The sequence below is a fragment of the Chiloscyllium punctatum genome, chromosome 15 (genome assembly GCF_047496795.1).
Source record: "Chiloscyllium punctatum isolate Juve2018m chromosome 15, sChiPun1.3, whole genome shotgun sequence".
NCBI lineage: Eukaryota > Metazoa > Chordata > Chondrichthyes > Orectolobiformes > Hemiscylliidae > Chiloscyllium > Chiloscyllium punctatum.
In genome coordinates, this window is record NC_092753.1 from 60800266 (window position 1) to 60819138 (window position 18873).

An 18873-nucleotide genomic window follows, 5' to 3' on the forward strand; every position below is an offset into this window, starting at 1 on the left:
ATTTCCTATGTTACATAAAACCCTAGATCAGAAAAAGCAATCCAACAACAGATGTTGCACCCAATAATGTAGGCACCTTAATTTTGGAGAGTAAAAAAACTAATCCATGTATATAAACAGATCCTATAGATGACGGTTCTTTTAGGGATCAAAGAGTATGGGGGAGAAAGCAGGAACAGGGTACTAAGTTGAATGATCAGCCATGATCATATGGAATGATGCTCAAAGAGCCAACCTGCCAATTCCTGCTCCTATTTTCTCTGTTTCTAGTTGAAGTAAAAATATACTTGTGATCATATGCTGAGTCGTTCCATTTGTGGGTCTGGACTGATTGTACTATAATTCAAACTAAGGCTGCAATACAGTGATAATGACCCCTTGAACCAGTGCAATAGATGTAGCAGTCAGAACAGAGATAATAATTCTGTCAGCATTTCCAGCATCACCAAAACAAGATCTTGGTATTTGGAAGTACTTTTGCACAAAACCCATATGTCAGGAAGTGACAACCTTATAATATGTTAAGAGCACCTGGTGTCAAATACTGATTGTTAGAAATTGTCTCAAAATGGTAGGTTTAAGATGATAAGATTAGAATATTTTGCAGGAAATCTCACACATCATTGAAGTGTGGTGTATGAGCACGTCTGTAATTTTATATTCTCTATTGAAAACATTAAAGTAAATAGACTAACAAAAGTTGTTCATCTTTTATGTACTTTAAACAGATGGAAGGAGCCAGTTTTACTAAAGCAGGAAGTTTACTTACTCCTGGCACTAATTATGCAATAGTTAAATTTAGGCTCATAAGCAGCCTTGATGAAAAAGTATGAGACAGTTCCAGATGTTTTATGTGATTTATTGTATGCAATACTCCCAATGTACCTTTATCACCCTTTGATTTTTGTAATGTGTATGTCATATTTCTGCTTTCTTTTCCTCCCCTTGTTGACAGTCAGTTGTGTAGCCATGACACTAAAGAGTTTGATATGTGGTCTTGTGGTATGATCCCACACAATTTCCAGACTTGACAAAAGTAGATTAACAAAAGTGTTCTTCTAAACAGGCTGTCTTCAGTTAGAATATACAAAGAGTAGAGGTTAGAAAACTGACAGTGCCAGCACTGTACAGCACCTGTATCAGCATCTGGTACAAAATGTTGGGTGAATATTTTGCTGGGAGACTTTATCACAAGAAAGATCTCCCCCAAACTGGCCGGTCATTTTTAAGATTCCAGATGATGATAAATATGCGCATTTCCAACACTTTCTTTATATTTTAGGTGGTGTACAAGCCAGTAATCCTCCAATCCTGTCTTTTAGCATTCTTCCTCACAACAAATTGGAAGTTTCAAAGTTGGTTTTGCCTTTGTTATTCTGGGTTAACAAATGTCGCCTTGTATTTCTCTGAAGGTTAATGCATTCCAGTGACTGTGCCAGATGAGGCATGTGACTCCAGAAATTTATGGAGTGCTAACTCAAATCACAGGTCCCTTGGTATTTATAAAAATGAATGATTTCATTTAAAAAGCAACATTGCTAATTGTGAATCAGTCTGCTTGTCGTAATGTAATTGGGGGTTTCTTCAGTGCACAATGCAGAGTTTTAAGTCATTGTCAGAAATAAGAGAAATTGCAGGTAATGATGGTGTTATTCAGGATTTATTACAGAAACGTAACCATGAGGCTCTTAAACCTCATTAGGAGCTGGTTTGCGAAGATTTTGGGGAAAGTTGTTCTTGCTGGCAGCAGGGTTCCTGGAGTGTTGCCAAACATACACACAGCAGCAGTTCATTATCAACGACAATGACAAACTCCAATTTGTGACTGTTGTTCCAATCTATGGTATGAATCACATCTCTGGTTAAGGGTGCCGATTAATTGAAACCTTTACACATAGTAAAATCTCTTTCCAGGCAATTTGGATCAGTGTAAGGTTTTTTGTTTGGGTTGATTATCATCCCGTTGATGTCAGTGTTCTACTTGAATGCAAGGCTCTGTGCAGATGTAAGATTAATATTTAGTCACCAGGTGTTATTCCTTTTTATGGGTGGGTTAAATGGTTTCAATGAACCCTACGAGTCAAGTTCAGTTCTGAAATTCACAATAGCAAACCCTAGTATTCCTGACTAATTATTAGCGATAAAAGGAAAACTTTTAATATTGAAAATCTGAAGTAAAAGTAAAACATTATATGCTGAAAAGAGATTAGCTGATCCTTTATCACATTGGTATCTGGGACCTTTTTTTATTTTAAAATATACTTTATTCATAAAAAAATCTTATATATCGAGACACAAATACAGTTCAGTTCTAAATAGTAGTATGTCAAGGAAACACACAAACGTTGGAGTTTGACTCCATTCTAGGCAAACCAAAGGCATCTCTCACTTGAACCACATTTTTGTGCATTTGAAGGACCAGGAGGGTCCAATAACTGATTGAACACCCATTTAACATGCACGGGAAGACCTCAGACCTCAGACAGTGGTCTTTCCCCACTGTGCCTCATTAGTACTTGGGACCTTGTATGAAGATTAACTTGTACATTGTACTTTTAACTACATCTTCCCATCTTAAACTTCCTTCCCAGCCTCATCCTTCATTGGCAGCAAAGTCTCTTTTTCTTAATAAGAAAAAAAAAAATTCTCCCATCTTTAAAAGCTTTTTTAAAATCCAGGCTAACTACTTCTGCCCATATTTCTCACCCCCTCCATTTTGTGCTAAGCACTTTGGATATTATCAAAGTTAAGTGCACAGGTCTAGAAACTTTTCTCAATTACTCTGGGTTTTCTTCAGCACAGCTCCCTAGCGATCACAAACTGGCACAAATAACATAGAATTTTAAGCACAAATTGCATTTCGTGGAATTCAGAATTCTGTGATCTTTTAAGACCACCAAGAGGACAGACCAAATGCCCCCCATACCTGCCAGACCATTCAATGTGATCAATATGGCTGATCATCTGCCTCAGCTCTGCTTTACCACCCATTCCCCATATTCCTTGCTTTGCTGAAATAGATGACATCTAGCTCAACCTTTTAACATAGTCAACAATAGAGCATCCATAACCCTCTGGGACAGTAATGACAGAGATCCACACATATCTGAATGAAGACATTTCTCCTTATTTCTAAGTCAGCCTAAATCATGTGTTCTAGATTCTCCAGCCAGGAAAAACAACCTCTTTGTCAACCCTTCAGGCCTCTCAGAATCTGCTACGTCTCAATGAGATGACCTCATTCTTCTAAATTGCAGAGTACATAGGCTCAATTTAATCATCCTTTCATCATAGGACAATCCTTGTCCTAAGGAACAGACAAGTGAACCTTTGTTTTACTGCTTCCTATCCAAACATATGCTTCCTCCGATATGGAGATCATAACTTTGCACAGTACTCCAGGTGTTTTGCTCCAAAACCTTATGTAATTGTCGCAAAACCTCTTTATGCTTGTATTCCAAACCCTTTGCAATGAAGGCCAAAATGCTATTTGCCTTTGTAACTGCTTGTCCTTGCACAAGTTTATTGAACATAAATACTTAACAGCTTAGTATATTTTATTTTTAAAAATCTCTTTTTCTATCCTGATTACCAAAGTGAATAACGTCACTCTTCTTTCATTAAACTCCATCTGCACCTTGCTGCCTACTCAACTAACCTGTCTGTATTTCTTTGCAGTTTCATTACACTCCCTAATTGCTGCAATCCCAATTAACTTTGTATGACCAGCATATTTGAATACATTGCTCTTAAGCTGTGTGTCAATGTCATTCATATAGATGGTAAATTGCGGATGTCCCAATACAGATGTTTACAAGACTCCACTAGCTACTACCGGTTTAATATTACATTCCATGACACTGCAATCCTGTTGCTATAAAGTCTTTGTCTTATGACTCTGCTCCACAATCACCTGATGAAGAAGCAGTGCTTCGAAAGCTAGTGATTCCAAATAAAGCTGTTAGACTGTAACCTGGTGTTGTGTGATTTTTAAGTTTGTCCACCCCAGTCCAACACCACCTCCAAATCAACTATTCTTGGTTTCCGGATCGTTAACCAAATCTTTACCCTGTTAATATAATGTCCTCAACTCTATGAACCTTAATTTTGCACATAAAAGTATTACCATAACAAATGCTTTTTGTAAATCAAAGTATCTTTAATGAAGTGATGGAAAGTGTCATCAAAAGTGCTATCAAGCAGCATTTTCTTAGCAATGACCTGCTCATTGATGTCCAGTTTAGGTTCTTCAAGGTTCACTCATCCAGCTTTAATCAAATATGGACAAAAGAGCTGAATTCCAAAGGTGAGATGAAAGTGACAGCCCTTGAAATCAAGGCTTGTTTGACCAAATGTGATATTAAGGAGCACAAGTGAAATTGGATTAAATAGGAATCAGGGAAAACTCTCCACTGGTCAGCATCATACCTGGCAAGTAAGGAGATGGTTATGATTGTTGGAGGTCAGTCATCTCAGCTCCAAGGCATCTCTGCAGGAGTTCCTCAGGATAGTATCCTAGGCCCAACTACCTTCAGCTGTTTCATCAATGACGATCCCTCTATCAAAAACTCAGAAGGGGGGATATTCATCAATGATTGCATAATGTTCCACACCATTCACAACTCCTCAGATACTGAAGCAGTCCAAATGTTCAAATGCATCAAGACCTGGACAGTATCCAGGCTTAACATGTAGTATTCATGCCTCAAATGTGAAGCAATGACCATCTCCAATAAGGGATAATCTATCTATCGTCCCTCAGTATTGAATGGCATTACAATTATTGTAGAATCATTGAATCCATACAGTGTGGAAATGGGCCATTCAGTCCATTGAGTCTGTTCCGACCCTCTGAAGAGCATCCCATCCAGACTCAGACACAGACCCCACCTTATCCCCGTAACCCCACAATTCCCATGACTAACCCACCTAACCTTCACATTCCTGGACATTATGGACAATTTTACTATAGCCAAAATACCTGCACATTTTTGGACTGTGGGTGGAAACTAGAACACCTGGAAGAAACTCGTGCAGACACAGGGAGAACGTGCAAACTCCAAACAGGCAGTCACTCAAGACTGGAATCAAACCCAGGACCTTGGTGCTGTGAGGCAGCGGTGCTAACCACCGAGCCGCCATGCCGTCCGTAATGTTATATGCTTGCTATCAATATCTTGGTGGTTACCATTGATCAGTAATTGAACTAGACTAGTCATATGAATATAGTGGCTAAAGAGCAGGTCAAAGGCGAAGGATATTGCAACAAGCAACTCAGCTTCTGACTCCCGAAAGCCTGTCCATCATCTACAAGGAACAAGTCAGGAGTTTCATGAAATATTGGATGAATACAACTCCAACAAAACTCATGAAGCTTTACACTATTCAGAACAAAGCAGTCTGCTTGACTGGCACCACATCCACAAACATTCAATCACCACCGTTGCTCAATAACAGCAGTGTATACTATCTACAATATGCACTGCAGAATTTCAGTCAGGCTCCTTTTGTCAGCATCTCCAAACCTATAACCACTTTCATCTAGAAGGAAAAGGGCAACAAGTCATGGGAACACCACCTCCTGCAAGTTCCCCTTCAAGCCACTCACCATCCTGACTTGGAAATATATCACTATTTCTCCAATGTCACTGGGTTAAAAATCCTGTCATTCCTTGCCTAACGTCATGTTGGGGTATCTATACCAAATGGACCGCAGCAGTTTAAGAAGGCAGCTCGAGGGCAACCAGGGTGGGCATCCCACTATGAGAAAACAATAAGAACTATAATACTAATTCCCCTTTTAACTAGACTCTATTTAAATCTCAAACAACAAATACATTTGTCAAGCATGATTCTCTTTGTAAAATCATGTCGTTACTCTCTAATGATTTGATTTTATAAATACATTATTAAGACTGCAAAACAAGTTACAGCATTTTCCCTGACTGACATCAGGCTAATTGGCTTGCAGTTCACTATTTTATAATTTAATTGAAAGGTTTAACTTTTGCTAAGTAACTGGCTACTGTAACCCAAAATGGCTAGAAAATCCTTTTGCATGTGAATTAATGTCATTTTCAGAGTGATAGACAATGTCTATGTGGACTTCAGTAAAGCCTGAATGACAATGTTCTGCACAGTAGACTGGTTAGTAAGGTTAGATCACATCCGATCCAGGGGAGCTAGCCAATTAGATACAAAATTGGCTTGAAGGTAGGAGACACAGGGTGGTGGATGAAGGATGTTTTTCGGACTGAAGACATGACCAGTGGTGTGCCACAAGTATCAGTGCTGGATCCACTGTTTTTGTTTGTTTGTATGTGTGTGTGTGTAAATGATTTACATCTGAATATAGGACATACAGTTCGTAAGTTTGCAGATTATACCAAAATAGATGGTTTAGTGGATGGTGAAGAAGATCTCTCAGAATACAACAGGACCTTGATCAGATAGGCCAGCAGCCTGAGGCCTAGCTGATACAGTTTAATTTTGCATAAATGTAAAATTGCATTTTGCATTTTGGTAAGGCAAACCAATGCGATACCTATACGTAAATAGTAGGGCTGTGGGGAATGTTGCCAAGCAAAGAGACCTAGGGGTGCAAATGCAGAGTTCTTTGAAAGTGGAGTCACAGGTAGACAGGATGGTATGGAATGAACTGCCAGAGGAAGTGATGGAGGCAAGTACAATTACAACATTTAAAAGGTATCTGTATGGGTCTATGAATAGAAAAGGTTTAGAGGGAGAGGGGTCAAATGTTGACAAATGGGACTTGGTCAGATTGAAATGTCTGGTCAGCTCAGACATTGCTAACATTGATCTTGCCTAAAGCATGCCTTGTGCAATGTAACCTGTATGCTTTTGTCTTTACCTTTTTGATCTGTACAGCCTTGTTAACTGATCTGCCTCTACCAATCGTAAACAAAGCTTTTCACTGTACTTCAGTATAGGTGACAATAAATTAATCCAATTAAATGAGTTGGACTAAAGGGCCTGTTTCTATGCTGTCTGACACTATGACTCTATAATCTGTTTACTCATTGCTATGGACCAGGCAGACCCCCTCAAAACATTTCAAGAAAGTAGCCTGGACGTTAACTTTGCTAGTTGTGTTAAGCAGATGGAAAGTGGATATTCCAGGAGTGATGCAGCTAGTCCAACCATTTAGTTTTAAACAAAACAGGATTTATTTGCAAGATAACCAAATGAAACACAAACAAACGAGAACAGAATATAGTATAACTTAACTCATCCACAAACTCAACAGATTATGCCAACTTCATGATGCTATTTCAAATACTTGCAACAATCCCCATAAACACCCCTTTGCAAAAAAAGGAAAAATCCAACACCGGTTCTTACAGGAGAGATGTCAGAGAGAGGGAGGATCAACATGGACCTGCTTCTTTGGGTCCAGCAGCTTCACAACTGACTGCTTTCAGTGAATAGCCACACTGCTAAAACCAAACCAAACCAAACCAGAGATAAGCTGAGCTGGGAGAATTGACTGCACCCCTTTCATTCTACAAGTGCATTTTATTTATATTTGAAAACATTCTCAAGTAGTTTAGTTTAGATTCCCTACAGCATGGAAACAGGCCCTTCGGCCTAACCAGTCCACACTGACCCTCCGAAGAGTAACCCACCCAGACCCACTTCCTTCTGGCTAATGCACTTAACACTATGGGCAATTTAGCATGGCCAATTCACCTGACCTGCACATCTTTAGACTGTAGGAGGAAACCAAAGCACCTGGAGAAAACCAGTTAAACGCAGACGTTTTCAAATTGCTATTTTTTTACAACTTCCCTGGAAAACAAAAGCCAAGGACAGCACAGTCTTGTTAAAGGAGCAGCTTTGTTGCACTTATAAATGGGGGATCAACACTATGATTTAAAGAGCTTACTTTTATTGATAAATCTTATTTCATGTGTATTAATCAAACTTTGCCAAATTGTTACTCTTAAGTACAGGAAAGAATATTTCTCAAGGAGAAGTTTTTCAAATGAATAACATTATTTTAATACCATACAGTTACAGTCATTCAATGCAGATTTTACATTTGGTAATGTGTAATTTTTTTTCAGATACAAACTCTGTTTTTCACTTTGCTAAATGGGCGCAATGTATGCCTGGAATTGCTGGTTGCTCTCAAAATGGAAATTTTACCCCCCTAGAATGTAAGTAAAGTTCATGCTTTACATAGGAAAAAAAGGCATACTGTAGAAAGGTTTTGTTCTTGTAGATTTGGAACATTGCGGAAAAGGGAGATCAAAGATGAGTATTTGTGGGGTTATTTAGACTTTATGCCAGTAGCATCATTTGACTTCCACTTTTTTTTTTGGTAAAATTTGTATGAAATAAAAGGATTTTAGTTTTATGGAATAAGTTTGTAGCAGCTGACTTATTTAATTGAGTTCTCAATTCAACATTGTAAGACAATAAGATTAACATTATTGGAAAGCAATTTTCACTTTCCAGTGTTGTACGGAATTACGGATCAGCATATTTTGGAGTGAATTGGCATGACATTCCTTCAGTCCAGCAGACCTTTCCAATTCACTCTGGTTAAAAGCTACCCTGAATCCAAATTCAGGTTTCATTTATGCTATAATTGGAGGATGTGATGTAATGTGTGTGATTTATATGTACTTTGCTATCATTTAATACAATATAATTTAAATAAAGAATCTGGATCTACTTGCATATGGGTTTTTATGTGTGCATACAAGGATGTTTAATGATTAACTTGTCAATATTTGTGGAACCATGCTTTTTTATGAGAGGGGAGTCTCGAGTGATGATTGGAATTTGTTTTACATTGGGAGAGTTTTATGAGTGAATGTTGAGGAGCATTAACCTGTTCAGGGGAAACACCCTAGCTTGAAAAGCTTTTGGTTTTAATTTACAAAGTCCTGGTTCAAGTTAGATTTATGAAACTGTCTCTTCTAGATAAAGGAGTTAGTTCAGAAAAGTTAACAAATAGGTTACCTCAGTGTCAGGTTTTAATTGAAAATTCCAGACCAGAAGTGTTTGGTTAGAATCTGGAAGGGTTATTTGAATCTCAGGCAGTATAAGTTGTGTGACTAATCAAGGTAGAGACTAGTAAACTCTCAAAAGGAAACAGTCACTTCAAACCTACAGATGTTCGAGAGAACAAAATCTCTCTCGTATTTGAGTGCTGGAATGTGGTGGTTTCAGGCTAGATTGGATTGGATTTTTTCTGTGTTTTGAAATCTTTCAAATTGTGTTGTGTGCAAATAGTTTGATTCTATTTTAGCTTTTGTGTAATAAACAGTTAAAATTAGATCTGCAGCATTGTGTGCTTGTATTTCAGTGAAAGGTCACTGTGGTAAATAAAAAGAGAAACAAATAAATGGCCTATCAAGCCAGATTTCAGTCTTGGATCTGACTTTGTTCAGTAATAATATCAGCTGGAAATAGATAGGCTGGAATGAGGCTTGGCATAAGCAAAGTTTTATATGAAAACAGTTTATCTCAGTCGGTCCATAAATTGTCATTTGGAATGTGCTTTTCCTGATTTGTACATTTTCACAGTGTACCTCATAATTTTGAGTGCAGTACACTCTACAGGTGTTATTTGAAGGAAATTTTATACAAGTTGAAATCTGTAAATATTTTCCAGTTCTGTTCGGGTCAAGACTAAACAGGCAATTTAAGTGTTAATGCTTTCTATGGTAGAACCCCATGGTGTGTAGTTCCCCCAAACACTCTAGCTCTTACAAGAGGTCTCTGTGTTTGTTCCGCCCTTCTCAGTGGGAACTTTGAAGGAAAGCATCAATCTTACCTGTCTTGACTCTGGGCCGCAAATTTAATGAACAGATCCTTTCTTTTGCCACACGAGCATTACTCAAACCAACAGCTTGTTTGTGAAGCACAAAATATTATGGCATTTAACTTAATGTGGTTCATGACAATGACACTGCTCACCATTTACGAGGATTTTCCTCCAATAAATTTACTAAGCTGTGATTCTGCCATGTAGTACAGTTTTAAAAGTCATGTAAGTGCCTCTTTGCATTGGGTGAATAACGTTTATTGAATTTGAGGACTTTCCTGAAGCTCATTTGTGAGTCACAATCGCATGTGCATGGTTCCAGTATCCAGTTCTATTGGAGACTGTTCAACTTTCAGACAAGTGAGTACCTGTCTGAAGGGTAAAAAAGTTAAGCATGTTCCAATTGTTTGCTATTAGTGGGTTTTAAGGGTGTAAATGGAATGTTCTGGGATGGATTTTGATACTTGAATATCAAAACTATATCTCCTGTAGCATTACATATGGAATAAAGATCTAGTCCTGTCTTGAGATGATAAATTTATATTCAAAAGTAGGCAAAGACTGTCCTGTGGATTTAATTCAGTCACCTTTTCAGGTTATGCTTGCTGTCTTTATTTTAGTTTTTGTTAGTTAATTTCCCCTGGTATTTTACACAGAAATTGAAGAAGAAAATGGAGAAAGTTGGGGAAATTCTGAATCTGGGTTTGGGGTTTGTGAGTTAAGGGAAAGTGAGTTGCAAGAATATCTGAGAGCACATTGAGCTGTACAAGTATATTGGTCTCCACTATCACTAAATTGATGAAAAAATAAAACGTGTTTATAAGTACATTTCACCATCTTATGACTTCCCAAAGCATTTTTCAGTTTTTTTTTTGTGTGGTGATTAATGTAATAAATCTGACAACCAATTTTTTCATAGCAAGCTCCCACAAGCAAAAATGTGATGATGCCCATTAAATTGATTGCTAAAGGTTCAGCTAATAATTATGCTGGCTGCAAAAGCTTCTTCAAATAATCTTCCTTTTGTATCTTTTAATCATTTCAGTATTATTGGATGCAAACATAAAGGTCATCTTGAACATATGCGCAGACCTTGGATTAAACATTCGTTTTTATATCCGGAATGATGTGTCCCACTAGAAACTTTTCAATTTTATCCTGTTTGCAATTGCTTGGTCAGCTTGAATCTAACAGTGCATAACCTATCACTAATCCCACCTATTCTTGATTCGGACCTATAACTTGCCTCTGCTGTTGCCAGCATCATGCCTCTCAATGACACAAGCCACCTCAGGCACTGCTTTTCTGGCACTCAGCTCACCAGTCTCCTGAGTTCCAGTTGCAACTCAGTGTAATAAATATTTCACCAGTTTCAGCTCCTGAATTATATACACTTAAAGAAACTTGCTTGTGAATCACATCATATCAAGGAAGGTTTGCTGGTTATAAATTTTCTGATTTCATTTTTTAGATGATGTGCTGTTTTACTTTGCCTTCAACTGAAAAAGTGGAGCAATGCAGGCAAGGCATGCACAAATGGCAGAATATAGGCTGTCATTAAGCTGTCACTTCCATTTGATGAAACCCCTTTATTCCTCTTTCTCTGGGCTGATTTCAATATGCCTTCAACCAACCAACTGGGTGTTAACTCATTTATTTAATTATTATACTGATTGATAAACCTCAACCTTATTTCATGTATCACTTTTAACTTAGGAGCATAAACCTATTTGTTTCGCTCCTTAACTGAATTTGTGATTTGTTTTTTAAATCAAAAGGTTGAAATCTTTCTTCATTTGCTACAGTGGACAGTAGTGTGCACTGAACACTGAGTACAAGGAGTACACAGAAGCCAAAATTATTTTTAGCCAAGCTCATTGGACATCGGTGATTTGTACTTTGCATCTTCTACAAGAAAGCACTCGTTCATCATCTCCATGATCTCTAAGATGGTGTTGTTGCCTCCCCTCAGCAGAATACCCAGACCAGAGGCACATGAATTGTTTCTTCCTGATCTCGTTGGTGGCCTATAGAACCATCAGCATGGCCACTGCTTTGAATACTGGCCTTTGCTTCCTGAAATAAGCTGCAATGAGCACTTTGTTCATAATTTAGTTGCTGCTGACACTCATCAGTCCTATCACAAACTGTTGATTCTGTTTTCTTAAGACTGGCCTTTTTTTAAAATTTAAAAGTATACTTTATTCATGAAAAGCTATTTATATATATATTCGGATCTGTACATAGCATATCAAGGAAACAAACATTAGAGTCGGTCTCTATCCAACAAACAAACTAAAGACATATCTTTCTTGTGCAAGATTCACAATTGAAGTACCAGCTAGGTCCAATAACTGAACAGACCTCCATCTAACTTTGGCAGAAAATAACTGGTCTTGCCCCCCTGCGCCTTGGTGGCAGCTGCCCCAAGTTTTAGTGAGTTCCTCAGCACATAGTCCTGGACCTTAGCATCTGCAACATTCCTTGGGGATCAACTCCTTGCTCTGGAAGACTAACAATTTCAGGCAGAGTACATAACATCTTTCTCACTGAATTGATGGTCCTCCAGCCATAGTCTATATTTGTCTCAGTATGCATCCCAGGGAACAGACCATAGAGCACAGAGTCCTGTGTCACGGAGCTGCTTTCTGAAGCCTGGCACTTTAGATCAGCAAGCAACCAATATTCCCTGAGCTGCCATCTTAGTTTGTCTCTAATCTATTCCTGGTGCCCTTTCCTCAAACTTAAGGGGGTTTGTATGCCATGCTGTTGCTATCATTTACTGAAGACATTGTGCATAGTTGGTGTAGATCCAGGGTCTTTTTTTGTTACACATGATGAGGATAGATCATGGCTGATTAACAAAATTGTATGATCAATGAAACAATTTATCCAGATTAATGTAGCAGCAGCATCACACCAACACACTGGATTGTTACAATCAGGTAAAGAGGAGTGACTAACTCCTGTCGCTTGTCTCAACAAATATTTTGATTTTTTTTAGCACACAGCCATCACACTTCAGTTCAGTTGCATTTGAAGGAATAAGACTTCCTTGAGTGAAAGCAGATATATATTGCATGGCACCTGAGAAGAAAAAATTGAAGGGTAATATCAAACACATACACAATGCCTAAAGAGAATTTGGGGTTTGTGTATATGCACAGGAAACTAAAGGCAATTCCATTTTAAAGTTCTTGCAGTACTTGAAGTATTAGATTTTAAACCTGAGGCCAATTGTTCTATTGTTTACTCGCATCCAATGGCAATGAATAAGCTTGAATTCTCAGTGAATGATGATTGTTCAAGTTTCTTTTGCACTACACGCTGATGAGAGAGACAGGTAGAGAGAGAAACTTCCAGTTCTTTCTTACAACTCCATTTTAACTTGGCTCTGTTTTTCTGCCCCAAGCAGCTGATGATTAGAGGTTAACTTGTATATTCCTGAGTCTGCTCATTGCTTTTCCAAGCTGGCTATCTGGCAGGTCAGTTTTCCATCTCTACTAAATGGAATTATTTTCACACGTGTGTGAATTAGAGGTTGCAAATTTATTGCCACCGACTTAATTGCCAGGTTTTTGGATGAAATGGTAATTTCAGTGCAGACAGGTTTTCTGTCTCTGACACTGGTTTCACAAAGTTTGCCTCGGTCCCTTTATCACAACAGCCATTTTAGGTCATTGTGTCCTTTTCAGAACTCGCTTTAGTCTATGAGGGTCTTGGGTATTCACTGACATTCCTGAGGAAGGGCTTATGCCTGAAACATCGATTTTCCTGCTCCTTGGATGCTGTCTGACCGGCTGTGTTTTTCCAGCACCACACTCTCGACTCTTGGGTATTAACGTCAGGTAATGGACGCCTAGGATTGATATTTTAACAGGCTGTAGTATTACAATGCATTGCTTCTTAGTTTTGGCTCTGCCAAGTGAGGAGCGCTCATACCTGAGTCAGAAGGTTACATGTTCACATCCCACTTCAGAGACTTGGACACAGAATCTAGACTGATATTCCAGATTAGTACCAAGAGAGGCTGCGTTGTTGGAGCTGTCATCTTTCAAATTGGTGCCTCTCCCCTGTTTATGTTTAAAGTGGATAGGAAAGATTCCATGGCATTACTCTGAAGAAGAGCAGAGCAGTTCTTCCCAGTGTTCTAATTTTATTTCTTCAATAATAAATTGGTTATTAGTAGAGCACTTTTTGAGTGACAGCCTGCTGCACACACATTGTTGTTATGTTTGCTCCAGCACAGCAGTGACCTATTTAGCTGTAAAGTGCTTTGGGATGACCTGAGATTGTGATAGGCACCAAATAAATGCAAGTCTTTCTTTAATTCAGCAACTGAGCCAATGATTGTGAAACTCCTCTATTCCCAGAAGAAGAATACGATTCAATATGAGGAATGTAATTCACTCTTTTAGCCAAACTTTTTGTCAGCCTTTCCAATACGTAATTCTTTTGGTTTGGCGTTTTCTTTATTCCTTATGCCTGTATGTAATCTTAATGTGATGTTGTCTAGCACAGCAAGTGCTTAATAAATACATCTTGTTAATTATCACTCGCTGGCGAGAACTCAGCAGCGTTATAGCTATATTCTGTGAACCAATATCAATATTTAGTTTTAAATTCTAACATTTTAAATCTTAAAGCAGGTGGTTTATGCACTTGTCACAGAAAGGCAGTACAAGTATAAATCATCTCAATGGCAACAATCAGCTATGCAAATGAAATGAATAAGATTTTCCAGCAATATGTGCTTTTATCTTTTGCTGGACTCAGGAGGTGCAGCTTGTTCAAACATTCTTCAACAGAATCAGTGTCTGGCCTCATTAATCAGCTGCCTATAACAATGCCCGAAACATCGATTCTCCTGCTCCTCAGATGCTGCCTGGTCTGCTGTGTTTTTCCAGCACCACATTTTTCAACTCAAGTACTCCAGCATCTGCAGTCCTCACTTTCTCCTAAAACAATGGTTTGACGGGTCTTCAACAAATAGCGAGACCTGCAGACAGCAATGCTCTAGAGCAAGGAGCAGCACAGAATTTGATGCATTGAAGAATTGCACTGGTCCTTGACAGACCATTTATACCTGTGAGGGCAACTTCATCGCAAAGCCTGAATGCTTCACTAGATAGAAGAAACAATAAATGCATTCACAATTGCTTATTTATCAAAGAACCTCTGTTCTTCGATTTCTTAAATGTCTACATTTATTTACCATTAGAATTTGAAAAGGGCAAGGTTTTCTCTGCTTAGAAGTCCACACCTGAACTTTTAATAAGTGACATTGTTGTTGAAACTAAGAGCCTAGTGGAATATACTTTTTATTACTATTTTGACCTTATAACATGTGTAGGATCCAACAGAGTTATCCGTTTTGATGTATGCAAGTTTTATTTAATGTTGAACAAATTCGCTATTGAAGCTCACTGTTAAATTGTTGGCTGTGAATTATTAGTAATAGTTCAAACATGGATTACGATCAAAGTCTGAGTATGCATCCTATGATACTGAAGGTTTTAACCATGTCATCATTAACTAACTAGTTATGGTTGTTTTACTACTGTCATCCTGGCTGTGTAATGGATGAATATTGCTGAAGCAGTTACATTTCAGTTTTAAGAACTAATCCTACCACATTATTTTCAAGTTTGAATTGACTCCAGTTTGGTTCCATTGATCCTCTGAATGGAGGTACCTGTTCTGTAAGAAAAAGTGGACAGGAAAAGACGTAAGAAAAAGCTTTTTCTTTTCATTTTGATCTTCAACTGGTAGAATTTGGTGTTTTTTTGGAATTGCAGAACAAAGTACGTTTTTAGAACATTCAAGGAAAGTTAAGGGATGCAACAAGTCTGCAAATAATTTTATGCTTTAAGAAAAGTGTTCCATTTATATAGCTCCTTTCGTGACTACCAAAATGTGCTTTACATCTAAAGAGGTAGTTCTTGTAGTTTAGTCACTCTGGTGTTGCATAAGGCAGTTAAGACCTGAAGAAGTTAATGGCATCAACAAGATATGCTGCACTCATATAGAGGATTCCATCCTGAAGGAGCTAACCAGTGTGTTGCGTGTGCATGTGCCTGAGTAGCTAGCAGTACTGTGTACTTTTTCTTAAGTTAGGATTGCTAGTCTCATGAGACTATCATGTACATATCTATGTACTGCGTAATAAACCTTTACTATTTATCAAGATTGAACCCATCCTCTGTGTAAACGTTCATCTACACATGGTATCAGTATCGTAGACTAAGAAGAAGAGTTGGTGGTAGTGAACCTATTCAAGGTACCTGAGTTACTAGTTCCAGTATAGACAACAGCAAAATATAGGGTGGTAGCAGCATGTGGAAACCACCCATGCATACATTCTGAAGAACAGTGTGGATTTCAACCAGGCAGCATTAGGCTGAAGAAATCTTTATTTCTACAAAAGCCACAGCCATGAGAAGAAGAAATAAATGCTCCACGAATGCTGCAGCTGGCAGCTATAAGGAAAAAGGACACTCCTGCAGGAAATGATTAAAACACCAGTGTAACTTAACTCATTACAGTCAACAAATTGAAGCCAGCAGAAGGGTTTATTAAAATTCAGTGATGAGGAAAATAAGGCAAATTTTGACTGTACAATCAAATATTTTCTTAGAGCTGTAAGAATAATGCCATTTTTTTCAATCAAAACTGGTAAGGATATCACAGAAGAAACAGAAAGAGGCATGTTGCCTTATTATTAAAAATAGTTGAGAAGAAGGGGAAGAAACAGCCTGTAATAATGGTCTTTCATCCTCTTTGGGGGTGCAGAGGGAGTGCAATATTTCTTAATTGTAAGACAGATTCAATCAATAAGCACATCGACCTGGACCCAATATACCGGCCACTGCAGCGGACAGCTGGAACTGACAGCCGGAAGCGGCAGATTCAAACCACTATAAATGTCGGAGGAAAGATCACAGAAGCGCTTCACAGGAGGCTCCCAAGCACTGAGGATGTCACCTAGACAGGGGACAAAACGTCTGCAACACAAATTCCCAGCTCAGCGAACAGAACCACAACAACAAGCACCCAAGCTACAAATCTTCTCCCAAACTTTGAACATTTTAATGGTCTCTGAATGATTGACAATAATGTTGTGGCTCAAATAGAAGGATAATTCTGAGACATAGAAGTTTTCCAACTTTGCTAGAAATTAAAGAAAAATTCTGAAGAAGAAAAATAAGGTAAAGTTTAAAAATCTTCATAAAATCAAGAACACTTCTTAATGATAAAGCTTTATTAGTAACTCATCTTTATTATCTAATACAAAAACAGAAATTGCTGGAAAAGCTCAGCAGGTCTGGCAGCATCCGTGGAGAGAAATTAGAGTTAACGTTTTGGGGTCCAGTGACCCATTACCATAATTAAACTAAATTATTACCTCATTTAAAACCTTGCTAAATGTGACAACCTTTAATGCAATTAAGTGTGATTGTACAGTTTAGAACAATAAACAGCAAAACGCACTCCATTTACAAAAAAATTAGAAAATTCCTACAACAGCTTTCAAGTCAAACATTTAAATAAGAGAAAGAACTGTAAATTAAAAGTAGAAATTAAGGAAGCTATTATACCTCAAAGTAGACTTAAAATCTCATACTTCAGATGGAAATAAACTGAACTTTATTGGTGGGGGGGGGAATATCGATGTGATACAAAATTGCTTCAGGATTACAGGAGGAGTCCAGAACAAGTGAACACATTTCTTTATTCAGTGTGTTCAATAACAGACTTGTAGAATAACAAAATATAAGGGAAAAGACAGTTGTCACAGACAATATTATAAGAGTAATTTGATAATTACTTTAAGTATCAATCATATAATGGAGAGCAAGATTTATAAGGATAAAAGCAGAGTACTGTAGTTGCTGGAGATCTGAAATAACGCAAAGTACTGGAGAAACTCAGTAGGTCTGGAGCAACCTAGTTCTGAAGAAGAATTATATCAGACCTAAAAAGTTAACTTTGTTCCTCTCTCCACAGATGCTACCAAACTTGCTGAGTTTCTCCACTAACTTGTGTTTTAATTTTACTAGAAGGGTTTAGCTTCCAGGAGAACCTGTTGATAAATGTTATTAATGATCTTTGCAAATTATCAGAATTTTGTGACTGATGATTTACAACCTGAACTAATTCAAGATAGAATTGCTGTTCAATTTCTGATCCATTTCAAATAGGCTTTAATCAAAATGTGGTCTTGCATTGGAAAGAGTTATCCAGAAACTGCTAGATGCTGAAATCCCAAAACATCACAGGAGAATGATAGGGGCAAAAGGTCAACCTAGCTCAAAAAGCCAGGTTGACTTTTTGTCAACTTTTGAAGATGCTGAAACACCAAAGCATCACATGCGATCAATACAAAATGTATTTACACTCTTTGATGCTAGAATTCAGTATTCAAATCTGGTCTTTACAAAACCAAAAAACAGGAACAAAGTTTAACCTCATCATGTCAATGTCTTGTATAAGAAAGTGAGGCGTTCCCAGAGAATATGCAGAAGCCAAAAAACACCTTTTGAATAAGTGAGCTAATGATGCTTGCTGGTAAAAAGTGGTTTATCATCTTTGAAAAGAAACCCAGAATACCAAGATATACCTTCACTGTGACTTCTATCATTATATGATGATGTGTCACTTTTGGAAGATGTGAATCCACCTTTCCTAGCTGTAACTATTGACTCATCTGAACCAGACATGATGCAGCTCATAAGCAAACAGTCACCCAACTAATTACCAAGGTGACACAGAATGATATTGTATTATCAAAAATGATCCATTAGTTGATAAAAATGAAATTGTAACCTTCTGGTTGAGAGCTGCATGATGCATCATTCAAAATGAACTATATTGGTGTCCCGCAGCTCTTCACAATTGAGAGACCAAATGATACTACTGGTGTCCATAGGTTTATCAGATGATTCGATAATCTTCAATTATAAATGCATCAACAGAACCTGATCATCCTTAGTGTCCCAAAAACCAAGAGCTGGTAATAGATATTTGTTACAGGTGATTCAATTGTATAAAAGAAGTAGTATCAAAACAGTTCA

At 37.8% G+C, this 18873-nt stretch overlaps 1 protein-coding gene across 3 annotated transcripts in view; it reads left to right on the forward strand.

Annotated features, from left to right (window-relative positions):
• wars2 (tryptophanyl tRNA synthetase 2, mitochondrial) overlaps nucleotides 1-18873 on the forward strand; it is a 73294-nt gene that overhangs the window by 22667 nt on the left and 31754 nt on the right. Inside the window, exon 1 of one of the 3 annotated variants that reach the window (XM_072585261.1) lies at nucleotides 8086-8180. The exons of 1 other annotated variant lie outside the window; for it this stretch is intronic. Coding sequence is in view for 1 of the 2 variants with exons in the window: in XM_072585260.1 (XP_072441361.1) it covers nucleotides 10106-10159 (54 nt within the window). In the remaining variant the exon portion in view is untranslated. Of the gene's footprint in view, nucleotides 1-8085; nucleotides 8181-10080; nucleotides 10160-18873 lie in introns of those variants that run through there. One more of the 3 variants, XM_072585260.1, reaches the window with a different exon arrangement.